Here is a 17,770-nt window from a genome sequence, read left to right as displayed (position 1 = left end):
GTCCCATTTTCAGGCACGTGACATTTTTTGATCGCCTTCTATTCCGATTTTTGGGAGGCAGAATAAACAAAACCAACAATTCAGGAATTGTTTTTTTTATTTTTTTATTCTGTTCCACGTGTGGTAAAATTGATAAGGCAGCTTTATTCTTCGGGTCAGTACGTTTACAGCGGGACCACATTTATATCGTTTTTCTATGTTTTGCACTTTTACATAAAAGCAATTTTATAGAAAAAAAAAAAAAATTTTAGCATAGCTTTATTCTGAGACCTATAACTTTTATTTTTCGGCTGATGGAACTGTATGGTGGCTTGTTTTTTGCGGGACGAGATGTTTTCAGCGGTACCATTTTTATTTATATTTGTCTTTTTGATCGCGTGTTATTCCATTTTTTGTTTGGCGGTATGGTGATAAAGCATTGTTTTTGCTTTGTTTTTTATTTATTTTTTTTACAGTGTTCACTGAAGGGGTTAACTAGTGGGACAGTTTTATAGGTCAGGTTGTTCCGGACGCGGCGATACCAAATGTGTACTTATTGTTTGTTTTTTTTTATAATATTTATTGATGGGTACATTATATTTTTATTTTTGGTGGATTATTTTTTTTATTTTTTTTTCACTTTCTGATAGTTTTTATACTTTTTTACTTTATTCCACTCTGGGACTTTCACTTTTTTTCTCTGATCGCCTGCATGGCACAGGAATGCAGCACCATCCCTGTGCCATGCAGGGTGTCAGCGCTGGACAGGGAGAAGATTGTTTGGAGATGCACTGCGCATGTCCAAAAAATCTTCCTGCTGTCTGATGACCCGGATGTTGTCATGACGACATCGGGTTGTCATGGCAATATCCTGGAAGCCACGGCAGACAGCGCTGGAAGCCGGAAGAGGACGTGAGTATCTGCGATCACCTCCCCTTGCCTCCGCAATGCAGCGATCGACTTCGATGGCAGCATTGCGGGGGTTAATGTGCTGGGAGCGGTGAACGCTCCCTGCACATAGTACCGGGTGTCAGCTGTGACAATCAGCTGACACCCGGCGGCGATCGCGCCCGCACAGCCTGTGTGCGCGCGCGATCGCCATGACGTACTAATACGGGTCTGGCTCTTAAGTCCCAGGGCACAGACACGTATTAGTTCGTCAAATGTTGTTAAGGGGTTAAAGGGGTTTTCCCACAAACAAAAGTACATTTTAATAAAAAGATCTTGGAATAATAATAATTAGCACAATTGAATCTATTTAAATAAAATGTTTCCTGTGCTGAGATAATCTTATCAATGTGCCCCTGTTGTGTACTGTGTAATGGCTGTGTCTGACCATACCATATCTCCTGGTCAGGGGAGGAAGCAAAAAAGTGTACTGACATTTCAGCAGGTCATCACAGCTGATTGTTTCTTTGAAGTAAAACATTGTTTATAATCAGGAAGGGAAATGTTTTACCCCCCCAAACAGAATCAGCTGTGATCCCCTGCTGTAATATCAGTATACTCTTGCTTCCTCCCCTGTCTAGGTGCTCTGGTATGATCAGACTGTGTTCCATACTCGGCCAGATACAGAATATACACAAGGGAACATTTATAAGATTATCTCCGCACAGGAACATTTTATTTAAACACATCCAATTGTGGAAGTTATTATTATTCCAAGATCTGTTGAATGTTAATTTCATTCATGGGAAAACCCCTTTAGGTGAATACATATTCACTCTTCTCCACACACATGGTCCTGGCATGGAGAAGAGTGAATGTTCCGGCAGCAGCTCATATCAGTGTCTGAAAGCGCACGCTGCGCCTCAGATCCTGACATGAGCTGCAGCAGGAGAAGATGCAGCTCTGGAGCAGAAGTGAGGAAGGTAAGAATAAGCGTTTTTTTTTGTTTTTTTTTAAGTGTGCTATGATGGGGCCACAAATACCAGGATTGGGGGATTAGGAGACCATACATACTAGGATTAGGGAATGAAGAGGCCATACAAACCAGTATTAGGGGATGAGGAGGCCACAAATACCAGGATTAGGGGATGAGGAGTCCTATGCATACCAGGATTGGGGGGATGAGGGGGCCATGCATACCAGGATTGGGGGATGAGGAGGACATATATACCAGGATTGGGGGATGAAGAGGCCAATGCATATCAGGATTGTGGGATAAGGGGGCCATGCATACCAGGATCATGGGATAAGGGGGCCATGCATACCAGGATCATGGGATAAGGGGGCCATGCATACCAGGATTAGGGATGAGTGAGCAATACTTACCAGGATGGGGAAATTTACCAGTTGATGCGGCATTTCCCACCCTAGGCTTATACTAGAGTCAATATGTTATCCCATTTTTTTGTGGTAAAATTAGGTACCTCGGCTTATACTAGGGCAGGCTTATATTTAAGTATATACGGTATTCTGTATCTTTCTATATCTTGAAATGACATGCAATACTCTCCTTGTCCACTGAACATAAGTTAGTCAGCCCCTTCTTTGGGGAGGCAAATACTATATATTAGATAACAGGTGAGTTTGGGCTATTCCCCTTAAATATTTAGTGGAACTCTATTTGGGGTAATATAGTAAGTACAATATTTGTCTTGTGCTCATAAATGCATATTTTCCTTGATGTAACAGAAGTAATATAAGCTGTATGCAATTTAGTGAGGTTTGCCCTGTATTAAGATAGCACCTTGAAATGGGTGTTTCAACAAGACAACGGCCCTAAACACACCAGTAAATTAGAAATCTTGGTTCCAGTCCAACAAAATTGAGGTTATGGAGTGGCCAGCTCAATCCCCAGACCTTAATCCAACAGAACACTTGTGGGGTGACAAAAATGCGATTTCTGAGACAAAGCCAACAAATGCCAAAAATTGTGGGATGTAGTCAAAGCATCCTGGGCTGGAATAACAGTTGACAGGTGCCAGAAGTTGATTGACTATTGCAACATAGATGTGAAGCAGTTCTAAACTGTAGTTATAGAACTAAATATTAGGTTAGCGATTCACAGGAATGCTAAAAACCTAATGTTCATTTTTAGTTATTTTCTGTAAAGTAGTTAAAAATTATACATATTTTCATGCTTTGAATTAAAAAACGTGTGCAATGTTCCCAATGCATAGAAATAAAAACTAGTGCTGTGCTTAACTCATATTTTCAAACACCTCTCTCTGGATAGATACAAGTGCTTTGTGTTTCTAGGTTACTGTACAAGTAATTTGTAAATGATTACATTTCAGAAAAAATGTTGTGGGATCCCCCTAAATTTTATTGACCAATAGAGGGAAAACAGACAGCTGGTCCTGGTGTTTATAGCCTGGAGCTTCCAAAGCTATTAATATCAGCCCACATCTGTATACTTAGCCTTCACTGGTTATTAAAATGGGGACCCCAAAAAAATTTGACATGGCCCCACACATATAATTAATAACCAGTAATGGCTAGGCAGACAGCTGTGTGCTGATACTAATAGCCTAGGAAGGGGCCATGAATATTGTCACCATTCGAAGGCTAAAAACATCAGCTCTCAGCCTTCTCAGAAATGAGGCATCCTTAAGAGGCGCCAATTCTGGCGCTTAGCCTCCACTCTTCCTACTTGCCCTGGTGAGGGGACAAGTGAGGTAATAGGGTTGGGGTTCATGTCAGCCTTGTATTGGAAGCTGACATGAAGCCCAGGTTAGTAATGGAGAGGCATCTATAAGATGTTTTTATTACTAACACCATAGTAAATTGTAAGAAAAACAAACAAACACCCAGAATAAAGTACTTTTTTTAATGAATGACAGACTCCTTTATCTATGGTTCTATTTGAAGCCCATGTCTCCTGTAACAAAAATAAAAAAACAACCATATCTAACCTGTCCAACATGATGAAATGATCCAGATTGTCCCACAGTAATCTGATCATTGATAGAACAACCACATCCGGAGATGTGACTGCTCCATCTGGCGATACACTGACAGGAACGTCATTGCTCCTGCAGTGTCTAGCACTGGTGCCTTAAGTGAGGTCACAGGAGCTCATCAGCTGAAGAACTCGTGTGACCTCACGGCAGCCCATCGCGATACACTGCAGGAGCAATGACACTTTTATCAGTGTATTGCCGGCTGCCAAATCGCACACTCACATCTCTGGATCTGGCTGTTCTATCAATGATCAGATCACCATGGGACAATCTGGATTACGTGGACTACTGTGGATAGGTGAGGATTATGGTGGTATATTATTTTTTCTTTATTAGTGGTGACATGGGCATTAAGGTGAGTATATAATGTTTTTATTTATTTTTACAGGGGACAAGGCTATCGGCGATTAGGTGTAGGCAAGAATAGTGTGTTTTCTATATTTAAATAATTCACTCATTTTACCTTTTTTACTTTCACTGCACAAGCGCCAGCTGATAAGACCACTTCTCTTTAACGGCGCTTGCGCTCGCTGTTAACAGTGAGTGGGTGCCGGCTGATCGGTGAAGTAGTCTCATCAGCCGATGCTTGTCACCCATGGTAAGCTTTTTACCGCAGGCCAGTCAGCTGCGGGATCACGCTGACATTTGATAGCTTGATACTGCAGTGCTATGACCAACGGTATACCGCAGATCGAAGAACCTGTTTCCCGCCCTGTCAAGCAGATAACAGCGTGGGAAACCAGGGATCTTTGGGTTCGTGCTCAACTTTTCCCAATTTTGATAAAAACACTTGGGGATCCAATCACGAATCCAAATGTACAATGTTCATGCCGGATTTGAAAAAAAAAAAAAATTTCCGAACATGTTCGCTTATCTCTAGTTGTGAATAACCATTTAATTGTTTTTTTTATATATTTTTTTTCAAGAAAGTATAAACTAAAAGCAATTTTTTTTCAATTTTCCGTACGAGTTAAATAACACAATTTTCTAGTTTGGGTTCTTATTGACATGGTAATACCAACTATGTGCCCTTTATTCTTAACATTTTTACATAGCAAAGAATTTTTGGGGAAATTTTCTATTATATTTTGAAACATTTTCTTAAACATGTATTTTTCGTCTGACTAAAATAAAGGACAAGACCAGGTGATTAGCTGATGGCTGGTATTATACACTGCAATACTTATTCAGGATATACATAGAAAATCACTACATGACATGAAAACCCAGAAATGCCACGATTTGTGTCACAGGGGATAGCAATAGGTTGACAAAGGGAGCGCTTTGTATGCAAGATGCTGCATGGATTTTTTAAATAATTTATTAAAATGCAAATTTAGTAGTTTGTTATAGATGTGGATTTACCTTTTCCCCTGGGGATCCTGGAAGCCCTTTAAGTCCAACATTGCCACGAAGTCCATCATCTCCCTGTTATAAATAACAAAGCTTCTTTATTTTTGGATTGTGTTATAGTCATGCCCCAACATGCAATTTAAAAGCTCCTCTGCCACCTGCTTTGGATGTCTGCTGTATAACATTATGATTGTGTCATTGACAATATTCTAATGCCCGGAATGGTATGGTCTAACATTGCAAACCGTCTGTACATTTTTCACAGCCATGTTATCAGGCCAAAATCACCAGGGTATGTGAACCTCTGATCAGGGTCATTTGGATGTTTTTGGTTGTCATTAAGATTTAAAAAGAGAAAACACAGTAGTTTGACAATAAATGGCTTCACCCAACCAATAACCATGAGTGGAGAAAAAGCTTGTTATTCATATTCTCTGAAACAAGTCCAAGAAGCTAACATTCTGACGGGGTATGTAAACTCATCCTCACTCCATGGAGGGGTTGATTGCCTGCACCTGCGTAACTTCCTAACAAAAGTGGGCTTAATTTATAGTTCGTGAAGGCACAGTGGTGGATTACAATTCATATTTGGAATGGTGGGTTGCATAATAAATAATTATATATTAATGGTGGGTGCACAGCTGTGTAGTGTAGAAGTTGGGGAATGTGCTGTAGCTAACTTATTTTATGCAGAGACGAGTCCTGGCTGGAAGAAGTGATGGCGGTCTGTGCCAGATGAAGAGCAAAGATGAAGGACTTAAACTAGAGACGTCACTGGTGAGTCAGTGTGTTGTCTACACTGACACTATATACTATATTAGAGCTCCTGTGTATAATGTTACTGGTGATCCCTCTATTACCTGTACACTATATTCAGAGCTCCTGTGTATATGGTCACTGGTGATCACTATTACCTGTACACTGACATTATATACAGAGCTCCTGTGTATATCACTGGTGATCACTATTAGCTGTACACTGACATACACTGTAAAACTATGTACAGCACTCGTGTGTATAATGACACTTATGGAAATTAGTGTGTTTTTTTTATTGATTAGTATTGTAGTATTCAGTCATCTGGTGGCAATATATGGTCCAGTCACGATGTGGAGGTATTTGTTCCTTGTATGTGGTATTATTCGGTCACTGTGGTGGTAATATCTGGTCCGGCCATGGTGTGACAGTATTTGTCCCTTGCATGTGGTATTGTTCGGTTACTTTGTGGTGGTAATATGTGATCTGGTCATGGTGTGATGGTATTTGTCCCTTGTATGTGATCTTATTGGTCATTTTAAAAAATGTATGTGACAATGCCTTAAACAAAAATAAATAAAAATGTACCTAAAAAGAGTACTGGATATTATAAGAAATGTTTAAAAGGTTAAAGTACAGTAGGGTACTGCCAGAAGAGTCTCCTTGTCGTAGTGGTGGCTTAAAAAAAATTTTTTGGGCCAAAACAAAAGCTGTTGACTATGTATGTGATATGGTGTGCGATTGGAACTGTTAATGTGTGATTGGTGAGGACAAGGTGCAGAGTGGAGTTTTTCCAATAAGGGGAAGTGGGACTATGGAAGGTTCGAGGGATGGAGGCGGAGCTGGGGTGGAGGCTGGGTGAAGTCACAAGGGGGCCCCAAAATTTTGCTAATATAGGGCCCTGAAATTCCTAGTGGTAGCCCTGACAAGGTCCGTGAAAAACTAAGCGCACGCTACCATGCATATGAGGTCCATTTTTCACTTACTGTTTCTGCTGATATGAGAAGCTTGAGAAAACTAGATCAGTTTTTTTTTCATCCAAGAAAATAATGATGAAATGTTAACCTAACTGATGGTAAAATTTAACACTTACCAAACACTGATTAAACGGAGACTTTTTTGGGTACGAGAAGAATTACTGATGTCTGCATGAGGCCCAACATTTCCGAAAAGGACAATATTGTAACAGTCCAAGTAATCCAAATTACAACATGGATTGTCTGATTATAATAATGACCAAGTAAACACATGAAAAAAAACACAACATGAACCATTTAAATCAATTCTTAAAAGGAACTGTGAAAGATGTAGGTACTTACCAGTAACAGGATTTCTCGGAACCCATGACGGCACCACGGAGAGAGGGGATCCGCCCTTCAAGGACAGGAAACCTACAGATAAAAAGGGCGGCACCTCTCTCCCGCATCAGTTGTTTACAGAGCACAGAGAGGACCGCCAGGTTAGTAACACAAATTTTAACATTTTCCTTAAAAAGGAGCTTGCCAGACACACCCTGTGACTAAACGTAGGTAATAAATAAATGTGCACACCCATGTGTGAAGGGAGGGAATGTACGGGTGCCGTCATGGGTTCCGAGAAATCCCGTTACCGGTAAGTAACTACGTCTTTCTCTTTCCCCATGACGGCACCACGGAGAGATTTGCAGAGAAGTGCTGTCTAGGGAGGGACCACCGCCTCCAGAACCCTTCTGCAAAAGGTAAGGTCCGAGGAAGAGGTTAGATCCAGCAGATAGTGCTTAAAGAATGTAGAAGGGGAAGACCAGGTTGCAGCTCTACATATCTGCTCGATTGAAGCCCCAGCTTTCTCCGCCCAGGAGGCTGCCACTGCTCTAGTCGAGTGAGCCTTTAAATCCTCTGTCACGGTTTCCCCGATAGGAGGAGTAGGCCAGGGAGATGGCGCCTCTTATCCACCTTTCCAGGGTGTCCTTTGAAGCCTTTCGTCCATTCCGAGATCCCTGGAAGCACACAAAAAGAGATCTAGCCTTCCTACACTCCCGTGTGGCCTCTAAGTACTGGATGATGCACCTCCTGCCATCTAAGGTGTGAAGGGCTTCTTCCCCCTTGTTTTTTGGGTTTGAGCAAAAGAAAGGGAGGGTGACCTCCTGCGACCTGTGGAGAAGCAATCCCACCTTAGGAAGGTATGCTGGGTCAGTCCTAAGTGTCACCCTGTCGTCTAGAATTTGCGTAAAGGGGGGCCCCACTGATGAGGCTTGTATATCGCTAACCCTACGAGCCGATGTGAGGGCTACTAGAAGGGACATCTTAGATAGGATTTTAAGGGATGCATCCGCTAGAGGTTCAAAGGGACGCTTGGTCAGGGCTGAAAGATCTAAATTTAAATCCCAAGGAGGAGCATTCCGGGAGGAGATGGGCCTGGACCTATGAGATGCCCTGATGAATATGGAGATCCACCTATCCCTGGCCAGGTCACAGTTATATAGGGCTCCCAGTGCCGCCACCTGAACCTTTAGAGTGCTTGTGGCCAACCCCCGCTCCAACACCTCTTGAAGGAACTCCAAGATTCAAACCCGTGAATGAGAGGAATTTTCCCCAGGTTTTACCGCAGAGTCTGGTGGTTATGGGTTTCCTACTCTGCAGTAGGGTGGAGATTAAATTGGGGGAAACCCTCTATCCCTTAAGAGCGCCCTCTCAAACTCCAGGCTGTCAGGTGCAGGTTTGCTACCTGAGGGTGAAGGACTGGTCTCTGACACAGGAGATCCGGAACTTCCGGAAGGACCCAGGGGTCGGTGATGGACATTATCCTCAGCCAGGAAAACCAAGGCCTCTTTGGCCAGAAGGGGGCGATCAGAATTATGTTTGCCTCGTCTTCCCTGATTTTTCTCAGAACCGCCGGGATGAGAGCAATCGGAGGAAAGGCATACGCTAGCTGGTGGTTCCATGGGATTGAGAAGGCATCTAGTGCTGCTGGGTTCCCCTTGGGGTCGATTGAACAGAACATGTCCACTTTTGTTTTGCCAGTTGGCGAATAGGTCTATAGAGGGGTTCCCCCAAGCCCTCGTGATTTGGTTTTACACTAGCTGATTCAGCTCCCACTCGCCCTGTTTCAGCTGGGTCCTGCTCAGGAAGTCTGCCGTGATATTCTCTGTCCCTTTTATGTGGAGTGCCGATAGGGACTCTAGATTGTTCTCCGCTACCTGAAGGATGGAACTTGACACTTGTGGAAGAGAATGGGACCGAGTCCCCCCCTGGCGATTTAAGTATGCCACCACTACCTTGTTGTCCGAAAAAACTCTTAGATGATGCCCCCGTAGAGTGTTTAAGAATTCTAAGAGGGCATATTTTACCGCCAGAAGTTCCCTCATGTTGGAAGATACCCCTTATGAATCCTTTGACCAGACTCCCTGAGCTACCTGGTCATTTAGATGAGCCCCCCACCCTTTGGGGCTTGCATCTGTCGTTAGGACCTGTGACACTGATATTGTCCATGGAACGCCTCTGGCTAAATTGTCCCCCTCTGTCCACCATGTCAGGGAAAGCAAGGTTTTTGATGATAAAGTCAGCCAACCTTCTAAGTGCCCTCTTAGTGACCTTTCCGCCCCCAAGATTTCCCATTGTAAGTCCCTGGTGTGCAACTGAGCCCAGCAGACCTCCGGGATGCAGGCAGTCATGGACCCTAGGAGGGACATTGCTCCCCGCAGAGTCATACAGGGATGGCTCTTTACATGGGATACTTGGGCCATCATACTCTGGATTTTTCCCGCCGGGAGACAGCATTCCTGATTCCTCAAATCTAATAGAATGCCCAAGTACTCTTGCACTTGATCTGGCTCCAACCTGGATTTTTTTAGATTCCGAAGCCAGCCTAAATTCGACAAGGAACCCATGACTCTTGTTAGATGGTCCTTGCAATGGTTGAACGAGTTGCCCATTATAAGCAGATCGTCCAGGTACAGGATTATTAGGATGTTCTGCTCCCTCAGATGGGCCATAACCTCTGCCACTATCTTTGTGAAGACCCTTGGGGCTATCGCTAACCCGAAGGGAAGAGCCGCATATTGGTAGTGTGATTATGCCCTTCAGCAGTATCGCTACTCAGGAATTTCCGGTAGTCTCTGTGTATGGGGACATGATAATAGGCGTCCTTCAGATCCAGGACAGCCATAAAACAGTCTGGGAACAACAATTTCACTGATGTTTTTATGGATTCCATCTTGAACGAGAGTACCTTTAGCAATCTGTTCAATTCTTTTAGGTTCACAATAGTCCTGAATGTTCCGTCCGTTTTTTTCCTGAGGAACAGAGGGGAGTAGAATCATTCGCCTTCCTCCTGAACTGGGACTTCCTGAAGGACTGCTTTGCCTACTAGGCCTAGAACCTCCTGTTCTAGAGCCAGTTCTATCCCTGAAGATCTCATGGGGTTATGACGAAATTTGGACCGGGAATGGACAGGAACTGGAATCTTAGTCCTGATTTTATCAGGCCTAAAATCCAACGACTATTTGAAATTTTCCGGGAGGAAATGGAGAAGTCCCCCCCCCCACACCTGGGGCTGCCTTTCATTGGACGGGTTTACTATTGTCACTGGGGGGCCTGTTAAACATAAACCCCTTTGCCTTTTTTTGTCTCCCGTCCTCTCACCTGTCCTGGTCTTGGGGGGGTTTTCTCCGCATGAATTTCCTGCTCCGAAGGGATTTCCTAAATGAAGTACCGGAGAGGACCGGGAAGCATTTTTTGTTATCCCCGGCTTAGTCAAGGATATCGTCCAGGGTAGATCCTTATAGGAACTCCCCCTCGCAAGGGATGGAACATAGCCTAGATTTCATTTGGAGGTTGCCCGGCCAGCATTTGAGCATTTGAGCCAGAGGGCCCGTCTAGCTGCGTTAGAAAAACTCCCAGCCCTGGCTGCCAGTCTGACGGAGTCGGCTGAGAAGTCAGCCAGAAAAGCTGCTGCACCCTTTGTTACTGGGATGGAGCCTATTATGTTATCCCTTGATGTTTTATTTTTTAATTGCGTTTCCAGCTGATCCAGCCAGATCATTAAAGATCTGGTTGTGCATGTGGCTGCCACTGTGGGTTTTAGCCCCCCCGCCGCCTCCCAAGCTCCTTTCAGCACCCCCATATCTTCGAATGGCAGGGAAAATTTCTTAGAGGCCTTGGCTATTGCTACGTCTATTTTAGGTGCCTTTCCCCAGAAGGAGCATACTGGGTCCTCGAAGGGGTATTTCCTTTTGGGCGACAACAATCCTTTCCTCTCTGGATTTTTCCATTCCCTCTTAATCAGAGTGTACTTTATCATTAAGAGGGAAGGATCTCCTTTTCTTCTGTTCCAGGCCACTAAACATATCCTGGACTGATTTTTTAGGGCGAGGATCTACGAACCCCATAGTGGACCTAACTGCTTTAATCAAGCTATCGGTTCCATCTATAAGTTAACAGCTACGACCCCCATCCCCCAAAGATGACCAAGATGATGAGAAGGATGAATCGGAGACTACCCCCTCCTCGTCTGAACTACTAGATTCCGACACCGGGGATAGGAGTCTGGTTTTCCCTTGTTTCTTCCCCTCTTCTGCAGGGACTTTAAGGTATCCTCAACCTGAGACTTAATCAGGGTTCTGAGTTCTGAAGCGAACTTAGGGGTCTCCTCACAGATTGTGCAACTCATGCATCGAACAGACAGTCTTTTTTGCCACGTGGTGGGCAGATCCTCTGCGCAAAGTGCGCAGGTCCTGTGCTTGGACTTGCCCGTACTCTTCCTTCCCTGAGAAGAAAAGAGAGGGGGGCCCCAAGTTATAAGTGAGCTTTCACAAAGATCGCTTACCGACCCATTGTGAGAGGGAATACAGGATTTGAACAGGAACCCGTTGTCACGCTGTCTCTGTGTACTGGAGGTAGGGGGCCTAAGCTGACCCTAAGCTGGGGCCCTGACTAATCCCTCTACCTGGAGGTACTGTTAAAGGTACAGAGGTCCAGGCCGCCAGCGTAACCCCTACCTCCTGAGGATCCCTGCACCTGAGTAATCTAGTCCTGAGAAGGACCCCGATCACAACAAAAGGGGACAGGTAATATGCCAACACTCAGTACTTAGACGAACGAGACAGTACAAGGGTAAAACCAAAACCACCTTGCATACAAAAACTACACAACTACAACAGAGGGAACACCAACGGGAAAGGAGATAAATGATAAAGCGAGGAAAGGGAAAAACCACTCCAAATACACTTAGCTCTGAAACTCCAAATACCACGATCCGCTCTGTTAGTCTGCATGAAATGCTTTCACCGACAACTTCCTTAACAGAGCAGCAGACATATGAAGGAATCTCACTACTGCAGAATTGATTGCAGCTGGGCGAGGCTGGACCTTGTCTAGCACAGAGAGAGAGTTAACTCCCTCACTGCCAAAAAGCACAAAACACCAAAAACTCAGCTGTGAGAAGTCAGGCTGTGCAATCGTGACGATCTTCGTGGCGACACAACCATGACACCCGTCCCAGTAGCTGGGTCTTTCTTCGAGGTTGATGCCACGCTGGAGTCCTTGCCGCGTTGTGAAGACTTGCCAGACCGTCCGCTCCCGCCGTCACCTTGGCTGTGTTGGCGTGATGGGTCACTGGAGGGTCCTTTTGTACGCTTCCCGCGTCTGAGGTGATGGTGAGTGGGGATGCAGGGGCTGTACCTCCTGTAGCTCCTGCTCGCTCATACTGAAGAGTGCCAGAGTCTGCCGGGAAGCACTTTCCCTGTGCTTCCCTGGCAATTTAATCTCTATAGGGGTCTGCCCCCACTCTGGCCTGCCACCTCTGAGCCATGAGGAGCGCCCCCCCCCCGGCTAGGCCACCGCTGTGCACCTCCAGCATGGGGGATGCCCCCCCCATCGTGCGCGCCAGCCAGGCACCCCCAGACACGCCGAATCTCCGTCCCAGGAAGGCGTCCGGCGCGTGCGCTCCCCCGGAAGAGCAGCCAAGCATCCGACCTGGGTCCCAGAGCTCAGGCCTACTCACCAACCTGAGCCCTGGAAGCCCCGCCATACTTACCAACCTGGGCCCCAACACCACTGGAGACCACGGCGGTCCAATCCCTGCGTCGCGTCTCCCTGCCACCCTAGAGGCCCACTGACCCCAGCAGTGGCGCTACAGGCTACCGCACCAGCAGAGGCAGGGAACCCCCGCTGCCTGAACCGGTCTGGCCGGGCCTGGTAAGTCCATCTTTTCTTTTCTTTCACTTTCTTTTTTCTTCTCATCTGTAGGTCCCCGTCAAGGACAGGAAACCAACTGATGCGGGAGAGAGGTGCTGCCCTTTTTATCTGTAGGTTTCCTGTCCTTGAAGGGCGGATCCCCTCTCTCCGTGGTGCCGTCATGGGGAAAGAGAAAAATACACACACACACACATATATATATTTGGGTTTGTGTGTGGGTGTGTATATATCTATATACACTTCTCAAAAAATAAGGGGAACGCTTACACAGAATATGACTCCAAGTAAATCAAACTTTTGTGAAATCAAACTGTCCCGCTTAGGAAGCAAAACTGATTGACAATCAATTTCACATGCTGTTGTGCAAATAGAAGGAGTGGTTCTGCAGGTGGGGTCCACAGACAAAATCTCAGTACCAATGCTTTCAGGCTGATGTATTGGTCACTTTAGAATGTCGGTTGTGCTTTCACACTCGTGGTAGCATGAGGCGGACTCTACATCCCACAGAAGTTGCTCAGGTAGTGCAGCTCATCCAGGATGGCACATCAATGCGAGCTGTGGCAAGAAGGTTTGCTGTGTCTGTCAGCGTAGTGTCCAGAGGCTGGAGGCGCTACCAGGAGACAGGCCAGTACACCAGGAGACGTGGAGGGGGCCGTAGGAGGGTAACAACCCAGCAGCAGGACCGCTACCTCCACCTTTGTGCAAGGAGGAACAGGAGGAGCACTGCCAGAGCCCTGCAAAATGACCTCCAGCAGGCCACAAATGTGCATGTGTCTGCACAAACTGTTAGAAACCGACTCCATGAGGGTGGTATGAGGGCCCGACGTCCACAGATGGGGGTTATGCTCACAGCCCGACACCGTGCAGGACGCTTGGCATTTGCCACAGAACACCAGAATAGGCAAAGTCACCACTGGCGCCCTGTGCTCTTCACAGATGAAAGCAGGTTCACACTGAGCACGTGACAGACTGAATACGTCGTAGAGAGCAATCTGCTGCCTCTAACACTCTTTAGCATGACTGGTTTAGCAGTGGGTCAGTAATGGTGTGGGGTGGCATGTATTTGGAGGGAAGCACAACCTGGGGGTATCACATCCCCTGATGAAGCTGTTTGTGCAGCTGCGATACGCGTGGGTCTTTTGGTTGCTTGCTTACTCACCAGGTATAGCTCATGGTCACCTTCAGGTTCAGTTATAACCATTTTCTGACCTTCTTCTGATGCTTCACCTCATCAGTAGCTTTTGCCATACCACTATAGGATGGCACCAATGCTCTAAAATAATTTTTTTGTGTCAGCAGCATATCTTCTTATATTTTACCAATACCTTTATTTAGGTCAATCTGTACTGTTTCACCTTTTCTCATATATGACATTACAAGGTGTCGTCATAATAGACTACTATATATATTATCTTTGGCTTGCATACATGAGGGTTTACCATCTCATGATTTGCTATGGTTCTTGACATATATTGAAGCATTCATGTTTTAAGTGTTTTTAATATATTGAGGTGTTGTTTCCATGGTCTTTGTCTAATACTGATTTATACTGATCCCTGCCTATGCATGCAGTCTTTCTTCCTTTTAGTCATTTCTCACTAACTGTATGTGGCAGGTTGATCCTTCTACATTACAATAGTGGTGCCCGCTTCAATTTGTTATTCTCTTATTTCGTAACAAGTAATTCTTCCAAAGGTAATTTATTTAATGTTTATTTATATCTACAGTCTCCATACTGTAATATACCATAATATATGTGGAGGTGTTAGGTCCTCTAAGCATTTTTAGCACTTTTTTGCATACCTGTCTGAAAAACACATTAAGTGCAGATTCATTTGCAGATATTATTTCTACTCTAATCAGAATATCACTGTTATATAATTTTGTAATTCTATATTACTGCAGTATTGTACCCACAATATTTTAAAATGTTTATATAAAAATAGTCAGTTGGTAGCAATTGTTTCAAAATCAATTATAGTCGCACCTGAATTCCAACTTTTCCTTTACACCCTGCTGATCCCATTCGACCAGGTTTCCCCTAAAAAGTAAACAGGCAATATATTACTCATACTGTTTCATATTAATTTGTAATTATTCCACACAAAACCCAATGTAGTCATCATCCATGCAGTAAAGAAAAAAACAATGTTACAACATAGAATTACAAATTTCTAAAACCATCAGTTTAGTATGATGAAAGTATTATTTGCTCTGGTATAGAATCCAAGTACGAGTTTGTTTCATCTTACCTTTTCCCCTACTGCCCCATTGTATCCATGTTTTCCAGCATCTCCCTGTTTTGAAAGTGAAGTATTAAAACTATTAATGTTTAAGTTATTTAAAAATTATTTTATACAGTTATGGTAAATCATACCTTCATCCCTGGCTGTCCGTAATCTCCCTATAAATGACATCAGTTATTAGACAATTATTTAGAACATGGTTAATATAAAAATATATAATTTAACCTTACTTGTTCTCCTTTCGGTCCAGGGTAGCCCTTTATTAAAACAAATGCATATTTTAATGCAAATTGCACAACTGAATTACAAAAATGCATATCCAGCCTGGATTTTACTTAGATTTATAATTTTTTGCAACAGAAGCACTAAGTTTTCAGTGATTTTAAAAGCTTGTAAGCCTACATGAATGAGTACTTGATGCGTTTGTGATGTTGCAGATTCTCTGCAGTTTTTCAGCACCAGCTAAATTAGGCTAAGTGCCCACGATGCAGAAATGCTGTATATTTTTTCCGCTTCTCCCTGGCAGGAAAAATGCATGCGGATTTTACATGCGTTTTTCCTGCCAGGTAGAAGCGCTTGTCAAGCGTTTTTTGCATGCATTTCCACATGCGGGTTATCAAGCGCTTTTCCAAGCGATTTTAGCATCACTTGGAAAGTGCTTGACAACTTGTTCACACTATATAGTATAGTATATTATGGATTTATAGTAGTGTGACCAAGTTAGTTAAAAAAAAATAAAAAAAATAAAGATACTTACCTTCCGATATCCTCCCAGTGTTATCTCCGCCGCGTCCGGTCTCTTGCACTGCTTGCGGAGGTGTGAAGGACCTGCGGTGACGTCATTCAGTCATGGGTCAGGTCACATGACAATGATGTCATGGCAAGTCCTTCACAACAGCGCGAGCAGTGCAAGAGACCGGACGGAGCGGACAAAACACCGGGAGGACATCGGAAGTTAAGTATAACCTTTATTTTTTATTTTACATTCTTTTTTTTTTACAGTTTCTATGGTACCTGGGTCCGGAGGAGAGTCTCTTCTCCTCCAGACCTTGGTACCCTCCGCACATTGAACCGTGTGATATCCGCTTATCCACATGTAGTGATGTGGATGTCACGCGGTCCAATGCAAGTTAATGGCGGCGATTACGTCCGCAAAATTAATGGACATGCTGTGGATTTTTGAGCGCAGCATGGGCATTGACAGTGTGGCTTGTCATTTGGGACCATGGGGGACGGATTACCAAGCGTTTCCCAAGCGTTGGAAAATGCTTCGTGGGCACACAGCCTTAGGTTACTTGCAGTTTTTGTATTTGTCCGTCAATCATGTTTTAAATAAAGCTGCTTTATTTTTGATACTTTTTTGTTATGTGGCTTTGACAAAACTTAGCAGTAATGTGCAAATAACATTCATTTTATTGTATTTCTGAAGTGGAAACGTGCTAAAATTTCATATGCATTTTTAACTGTGAATTTTCCGCTTGTGATGAAATTCTGTTGGTAAAATCCACTCATAAGGCCACGTAGCATTCTTGAAGCATTTTTGTGGCCACGAAAATGCTTGTAAAACAGTCTGCCGTGCAAAGCAATGTGGATTCAGATGTGCGGGGAACATGATGCGCTAATTAGCGTGCCAAATTCGCATTGCGTTGCAAAACGCAGCATAACCATTTCTACAGCGATTACGCCACAAATTTGTGCCCATTGAGGAACATTGAAAAGTAGCAAACCCACAGGTATATGTGGATTTGCTGCGTTTCAGTTAAATTCAATGGCTGCGAATTTGCGGCATAATCACGGTGTGAGTGGTACTCAGGATGAAGAGGAGACTACAACTCTTCATCCTGGCTACCACGCAGTGAAAAAAAAAAAAAAAAAAGTTAAAAATAAACAAAACCTGTATACTTACCTCTCCGGTCTCCTCCCGGCGGCTGTGTCCTCTCTCCTCGGCGGCCTGCGGTGTACTGGCAGGACCTGCGGTGACATCATTTAGTCAGCTGATGGTCACGCGACCGCTGACGTCAGTGGTTAGGTGATGGTTGCGTGACCATCAGCTGACTAAATTACGTCACCGCAGGTCCTGCCAGTGTAGTAGAGGCGAGAGAGCTTGTAAGAGAACTCCTACATGGTGTTTCAAAGATGGAGAGAGACTGCCATCTGCTGGCCAGACAGTCAAGCGGAACCAAGATATGCAAGGGAAGTTGGAGAGCAGATTTAGAGGCTGGACCCGATCAGGTGACTTCCAGGAAGGAGTTCCGGGAGATAAGAGGCCAGCGTGCCAAGCCTGAGCAGTTTTTGGTGCCAAGCAGCAGAAAGGAGCAGACGTGTTCCCTGCGTGCTGAGAAGCCCCGTGTGGCAG

The 17,770-nt window shown here is 44.4% G+C and overlaps 1 protein-coding gene across 7 annotated transcripts in view; it reads right to left on the bottom strand.

Annotated features, from left to right (window-relative positions):
- The window catches only part of LOC141265403 (collagen alpha-2(VI) chain-like), a 704,763-nt gene that overhangs the window by 378,931 nt on the left and 308,062 nt on the right, over positions 1-17,770 (bottom strand). For 5 of the 7 annotated variants that reach the window (XM_073678446.1, XM_073678444.1, XM_073678445.1 and 2 more), the window contains 5 exons: positions 15,645-15,671; positions 15,546-15,572; positions 15,421-15,465; positions 15,156-15,209; positions 5,253-5,315 (listed from right to left, as the gene is read on the bottom strand). In XM_073678446.1, coding sequence (XP_073534547.1) covers positions 5,253-5,315; positions 15,156-15,209; positions 15,421-15,465; positions 15,546-15,572; positions 15,645-15,671 — 216 coding nt within the window. The remainder of the gene's footprint in view (positions 1-5,252; positions 5,316-15,155; positions 15,210-15,420; positions 15,466-15,545; positions 15,573-15,644; positions 15,672-17,770) is intronic. The other 2 variants (XM_073678448.1, XM_073678449.1) reach the window with 1 other exon arrangement.

Source organism: Phyllobates terribilis, unplaced genomic scaffold (genome assembly GCF_046119375.1).
Source record: "Phyllobates terribilis strain yellow unplaced genomic scaffold, ASM4611937v1 Scaffold_4__5_contigs__length_816908805, whole genome shotgun sequence".
Lineage (NCBI taxonomy): Eukaryota > Metazoa > Chordata > Amphibia > Anura > Dendrobatidae > Phyllobates > Phyllobates terribilis.
This window is presented reverse-complemented; position numbering and strand designations above follow the sequence as displayed.